A 7,032-nucleotide genomic window follows, 5' to 3' on the forward strand; every position below is an offset into this window, starting at 1 on the left:
AATATACTAGTTCTTTACAGACAAACCAGCACCACTTCAATGATGATTAAATCCGCTGTTTATGAAAAATATTGCCCATGGCATGAGAGATATTTGGGTTTCTTAACATAATGTTATTAAATAACATTATACAGAAGCGCTAGCCTTGGGGAGTAGGCATTTTCAGTATGCCACCTTGAAAATTTTGAAGAATCGTTTTAGAAAATACAAATACTATTTTTTTAATCAAACACCAAGAAAGAAAAAAAAATTCAATTTTTATAGAAATGAAAAACTTTTCTTTCTTGTTTGGATACAAATCTCTCTACAAAAAATTTGAAGCAAACGCCACTTGGTTTTCAAAATGTCAACAATCAAGGTTGATTTTCCGATGTTGTAGTAATCTGCTTCTACTATTCTATAATTTTTGCACCTTCAAGAAAGATTTAGGATTTTAGGGATGAATAGATTTTCATCGTCTTCTCTATCATTTCATACAAAAATTATACAGAATGGTTCAAAGATGTTAGGAGAGATAGCCGTGATAAAGGCTTTGATTGCATGCATAAAACACAAGAAACAAGTGCTTTTGAGGGTTTACATTAGCAATATATACATGCAGTTTAGGAACCTTACAAACAAGAACAACTTTAAACTTACTGATTGATCAACACCTACTGAACTCAACCAGCACCATCTAGGTCACCGTACTCGCTTCCTCTTGGACTGCCTCTTCAAGCTTCCCTCCTTAGGCTCTGGTGACAAGCCGTCCAATTTGGCACCCACAGCAGAACTCCACAGCGCCCTTTCAACGTCTGAGGGAGTAAAACAGTCTCCTTTTGCAGATAACTCCTATTAAGCAATTGCCAAAGGAACACATAGTGAGATAGATCGTACGCTTCAAAGGAAACAATATACAATGTACCAAGGGTTTAGAAAAAAGAAAGCTAAAACAAATTACAAATACGATAAAGCTTCTGTTTTGGTTCAGGGAAAAATCACTTAGCATTGAGTAAAAGAGCCCACATTCAGTCTTAGACGCTTCCTCTCAGAAAACACAAACTCTCAATCCTTCATAAGATTAACGGCTTAAGTATCTAGAACGAGGTAGGGTATCCGTGAGGTCAGGTTTTAGTCTTACACATTTTTACTTCAAAAGATCATTAGACATTTAAACTTCCAGGAATCAATCAGCATATGAAATCAAGTTAACTCCTGAAAACCATAAATGTATTTTGGGGCCATCACATAAATATCGCGTTCTTGATTCACCATCTCATCAGGTCCTTGGCCGCAAATCTTGTCATACAAATGGCCTAAACACCATTCTTTTTCTACATTGAGGTCAACTGTATATTCACAACAATCACTTTCTCCCACCAGCATCAGTAGTGCCTTTCTTCACAAAAAATTATTATCTTCATCCAAAGAGAAGGACATTTGAGGCAGGACTACAAGAGGCATGAAGAAAACTTCTAGGAGATACGCGCACAATTAGCATTCTCTGATATCCTAGTAAAAGAACAGCAGCAGAATTCTTGCTTCATCTGAACACGACATGTAGAAAACGTCTGATACAGGACATGATCATTTGTTCTTTCCTCACAGTGTGGCCTTGAATGTAACTTGCACAAAACAAAGTCTGACACAGAACATGATAGTTCGTTCTTTCCTGATAGATGTGGCCTTGAATGTAACTTTAGGAATCATCACAAACTGAATGATGATATCCACATGCTATATAAAGGCAGAAAACCACATATCTTAGGACATACAAGTGTAAACCAGGACAATGATAGGCTGGTGTCCAGCATTTTTGTCCTAGCTAATCTAACGAATTATTTGGAACTAGGAAGACAAAGGATCTCTCTTCAACCAAGCTTTCAGGTGGAATAAATCAGAAGATTTCAATAGGTTTCCTACTTCATAATGACACCATTACAACAATATTGTTCTCTGGTCACAATCAATCTCATTTAGATGACAACTAGATATGTGACTATTTGTATTGAATTCTACTAGTTGTAATCTATGTGGTACGTTACAACGATATCTAAGCCCTTTGTCATGTATTCCAAAAAAAATAAATTAAATGAAGTACTTCACAGTTTGAGCAATTTGATGATATCATTCTCAAAAAACAGAGTAACCACACACAGATGAAAGCATCATTTTAACTAAAACATAGAGAAGAAGTCTAGCTAACCTTGGATTTTGCCTGCAATTTGTCCACTAAAACTAGATACTGTTTCAGAGTATAGTCTTTCGAGTTACCATTTGCAGCCACCATTGCCTAAGAACAACGGCATTTTCACATAAATCAATCATCTAACTACACTTCAATCATCAAATCGCAGAGAATCAAATAGAGTTTTCCACAACAAGAAAGTAATGATAAAATTACTTCATCCGACATAAAAGGTGCAATATCCGGTGCGAAAGCAGCCAAAACTGCGGAGGCTGTAGCTGGACCAACGCCTTTCAAGACAGTGAGTTCTGAAATAGCTTTTGAGATATCAGGTAGAGACTGAAATGCCTTCTCTGAAGCAGATCTCACAACAGCGTCGTCCAGTGATGACACAAAATCCAACAGCCTAGGCCTGCATAACAATTATCATACATTACTAGGGGCGGATCTGATGTATAACTCATGGGTTCATCCGAGCCCAGTAGCTTTGGCTCGGACTGTGTATATGCTAGAAAATTCACCAAATAAGTACATAGTAGATCTCGAACCCAGTAAATTAGATGAACTGCAGTAAAATTGGGAACTCGAACCCATAATGTTCAAATCTTGGATTCTCATTTGTGTGTTACATGGATTTTTTCATAGCCTTAAGTACCTTGTCTAATGTAACATAGATGTAATTATATTCTTCAAAATACACTTAAATTAGCCAAAAAGAAATTGAACAAACTGTACCAATTACTTACACAAACTCATATCAAGTTAATTCATTCCTATAGTCGAGTCCATTACCATAGCAATTATCAAAAGTAAATCTTCCTCCTTCCCCTTTTATGCCGCATTAGAAATCAAAAACATTTTAAAAAACTTGTGGTCTAAAAACAAGCAATAGACATTTGCGTATAAAATTAAATTATTTCTAAATATACAAATGTGTGATTCTTTCGGATGCAAAATAAAAAGGAAAGTGTGTAACAGAAATTGATAGTGAAGGAGTACATATATTTTGTCATAGGCAAGATGAAGAGGGAAGTACAAACCTCCATTTGCCTCTAGTAAGCTTCCATTGCATGAGCTTGGTGAGTTCGGAGGTTGTAATGTAACTAGGGTTTCGTTGCCGGAGAACGCCGGGAAGTTCATTCCGGTAGAAATCATCGAGCGAGACGAGGTTGGGCTTGTTCAGTGACTCGATACGGACTCCGTAAGAAGATAGGGCATCCTTCCACAGGCCCAAATCGGAGCATTTGAAGTCCATCGCCGGCGATTACAGTTTGGAGCTCAAAAGAGGAACTGTCGCGCCATTTCTTATAAATATTGTGAAAATTTCTATGCTGACACCACTGAGTTTCTTGAAAATACAAGAGAGTCCACTAAACTTATTTTAGGTTGTTTGGCTAACATATGCATAAGTTATTAGAGTTTCAATTCAAATCATATTTTTAAAGTGTGATAAATTCATAGAAGTTATGCAAGAAATTTCAATAAACATTTTAGTATTAGAAAGTGTATTTCTCTCTTTTATATACCTTATTCTTTTCATTAACATATTTGATAAATACTTAAATCTTTTTAGGGTTATTTGGCTAACATGCAAACATGGTTTAGAGTTAAAAATGTTGGCTATCCCTTTAATAGTGGTCCTAAAAATGCCTCCATTGATTTATGTATTAGGCCAAAGCCCATTCTTTATGTTTTTATGTATATACTATAGCTTTGTTGATATTGGTAGGAGGGAAAAAAACTTGATTGTGCTCTCTCTCATTTTCTCTCTGAGGTCTCTGGTGAGAAGAGACAGCTATTCCTCCATTTTAACTAACACAAAATGCTTTTGAATCAAATATTTACATTGTTAACTGTCTTTTCCGTATGAATGAAAAGAAAAGGAACCAAAAGAAAAAGTAAATAATAGGTTCTATTTCGCTTAGTACTGAGGTTAAAATTCTCGAAAACAGAAGAGGCTTACACGATGAATCAGATCCAAATGTGAAGATTGTTTATATCACATTCTGTCGAAATGTAAAATTATAAAATAGAGAAACAAAGTAGGCAAATTCCTAAAGTTAGTTCTTGAGTATCCTTTAATTTTTTTTTTTTTTTTTTTGTAAGAAGACAAAGAGCTCTGTACACGTGTGTTAAATGGAAAACCTATCCAACTGTAAATCTGTAACACATTCATATCTAATGGTCTCCATGGATCTTGTTGTCACAACGACTAATTATTATTCCTACACCCCACGTTAAAGAAAAAGAAGTAATGAAACGATTTTCGGAAATGTCTAGAATGGACATCATTAAATATCTGTTAATGTTGCATTAGAATGCTTACTTTAATATAAGTGATCAATTTAGTTTTTTTATTTTGGTCCAAAATAAGTGTCTATTTATATAATCAAGAAAAAATTCAATTTGTTTTTTCAAAATTACCCTTAGGTACGTATCCCTAAAAAATCACTTACTCCTCATATTTGAGAAGAGAAGTAAGTGCTATTATACTATGGTGCAACATTTAATGAAGGGTAGTTTAGTCACACTAACTATTTTCATCTAGAATTTAGTATTTTTTTAATGGGTGTGCCCAAAGTAAAGTGATCACTTATTATAAACCGGAGGGAGTAACACATAAGTATACGATTATTCTAGACAGTAAATCTTGGACAGTCTATGAAACATTCATTCGTTTACCTGTGTTTCAAACTCTTTCTCGCTACTTCCCTATTTTTTTTTACCGGTCTGTCTTGATTTTCCGGCAACTTAATTCTATCTTTTCTTGTGCATATACGTGCATAGAATTCTTTTTTATGCTCATATGCTAATTATTATTCACTTATCATAAAAAAATCCTATCAAATATATGAAATAAGTCTTTCTCTAATATTCAAATATAAGAAAAAAAATATTTTCCTTTTAGTTTCAAAGATTAAATTTCAAGTTTTATCCATTTTACTATTCAAAGTCAGTTAAAATAAGTTTCTAATATTTCACTAAAGAGTTTTTAGTTTTCTATGGAAACTTGATTTTTCTATATCTATGTGAATGATACTATTTTTATTTTTTTCATAAAAGACGGATAAATAAAAGAGAAAAAATTCAAGAAATTTGATCTGTTTATGTGTATCTGTAATAAACTTAAAAACGTGATTTCTTGTCTTGGACGGTTATGTAAATGTATATAAATATGGAATCTTCTATCTATATTCTATATAGAATTGGAAAAACAAATCCATATTATTATGCCAAGTGTCAAAATAATAATTGAACATGTGTCCGCTTTTAAGACTAACCTCCAACTAACTTGGAGGTTAAAAAATAATTTAAAATAGAAATAATTTTAAATAAAGAAATATTTACAAAAAAATAGGAAAAAAAACAAGAAAAAAACACCTGATACAATTCAAAAAGAATAAACGAGTGCCCCCCCCCCCTAAACTTCTTTGCTAAAAATCTGTAGTTGAATTCTATATTATTTAAATAAATAAATTAAAAGATGAGAAAACCCCCATGATCCCACAAAAATTGTAAAATCACAAAAAGATAACAAATTAACACAGCGAAAGCTGCTGCATAACAGTTGCAATGAAACCTGTCAAACTTAAGAAATATCAATTACAAAGAAATAGGGGGGAAAAAAAGAAAAAACTGTCGCAATTAAAAAACTAATAAACGACCTTCTTTGTTAAAAAAACTGTATCTGAATTCTATATTATTTAATTACATTAAATTAAAAGATAAGAAACCCCCCACGATCCCACGAAATTGCAAAATTAAGCATAAAAAGGGTAACAAATTAACCTAGCGAAAACTGCTGCAACAATCAGTGTTCTCTTCTTGGGAGAAGTTTAAAACTCATCTAATTTCATCAAATGATGACCAGATCTAAGAACCATAAATTGTTCTGGGAGGAGATTTGTACAACTAATTACCAGATCGAAGAACCACCAATTTTGATGACAGATTATGAAAGAAGACTACCTAATTGGTGGTTGTAGGCATGAAATCTGAAGTTTATCACATAGAAACAGGTTCTTGTTCTCCTTATTTTAAATTTATTTATCTTCTATTTGAAACTTGAATTGAATTTTAGTATAACCAAACCAATTTGGTAGATGAAATTTGATATACGATTTTGACTTTCGCCAAAATAATTGAGTTGGATGATGATGCGAAGCTTTTTAATGATTGATTAGTACAACAAACAAAAGGATACAAGACGAATGAAGGAAGGTGTTAATAAGAGAATCAAGAGTGTTCCTCCTCAAACATCACTTCACAATCTGTCTGTTTGCGTATGTAGGCAATGATTGTAAAAAAAGCAAATTAATCTACTGTTACATATGTTTTGATAAATGTTATTTTATTGATATAGGTTTAAATGATCGGGGAATTTAACAAAGTACTTAATGTTCTCTTATTGAATAAGGATCTTCATCTGATTTTGTGTGTTATCTGCAGTGTATAAAATACTCAGTGAATATTTTACTATTCAGTGATAGTGCTATGGTAAATAAGGTTATTCGGCCGAAAGATTTGACTGAACAACCGTAGAAATAGGTGAGAAAGAGGTTGATAAGTAAATGGTTATGAAATCACCGAATAGGTAATGGTCTAGATTAAAGTGTGTATGTGCAAAGAAATTTACAATTTTAGTGTACCTCCTTATGAAGAAAAGGTTTGCGTTCATGTGTTTTCTATATTAGTTGCGTGTGAATATGAATGTGGTAGTGAATTTGTGGAGTCTTTGAGGTCGCTCTGTGATGTTCGAAGTTACAAATTCAAACAAGTAGAAGGAAAATTGGCATTTTAATGTTCCAAGCAGAGAAAAATAAATAATATAAGATGCCTTCATTTCAAATCAACGATTGATGTTT

The 7,032-nt window shown here is 33.1% G+C and overlaps 1 protein-coding gene across 1 annotated transcript; it reads right to left on the minus strand.

Moving 5' to 3' along the window:
- Positions 1–431: 431 nt before the first annotated feature.
- Positions 432–3,618, minus strand: LOC104246083 (uncharacterized). The gene is made up of 4 exons (XM_009801824.2): positions 3,208–3,618; positions 2,384–2,579; positions 2,186–2,272; positions 432–831 (listed from the first exon to the last, which is right to left on the minus strand). Exons 1-4 carry the CDS (start codon positions 3,420–3,422, stop codon positions 682–684), a joined length of 648 nt encoding a protein of 215 aa, XP_009800126.1. The 5' UTR covers positions 3,423–3,618; the 3' UTR covers positions 432–681.
- Between the last annotated feature and the right edge of the window lie 3,414 nt (positions 3,619–7,032).

Source organism: Nicotiana sylvestris, chromosome 4 (genome assembly GCF_000393655.2).
Source record: "Nicotiana sylvestris chromosome 4, ASM39365v2, whole genome shotgun sequence".
Taxonomy (NCBI): Eukaryota; Viridiplantae; Streptophyta; class Magnoliopsida; order Solanales; family Solanaceae; genus Nicotiana; species Nicotiana sylvestris.

Coding starts and splice junctions, on each gene's coding strand:
- LOC104246083 (XM_009801824.2), bottom strand. CDS start 3,422: ATGGACTTCAAATGCTCCGATTTGGGCCTGTGGAAGGATGCCCTATCT. Junction 2,273..2,383: donor CACCTTTTATGTCGGATGAA/GTAATTTTATCA, acceptor CGTTGTTCTTAG/GCAATGGTGGCTGCAAATGG. Junction 832..2,185: donor AATTGCAGGCAAAATCCAAG/GTTAGCTAGACT, acceptor ATTGCTTAATAG/GAGTTATCTGCAAAAGGAGA.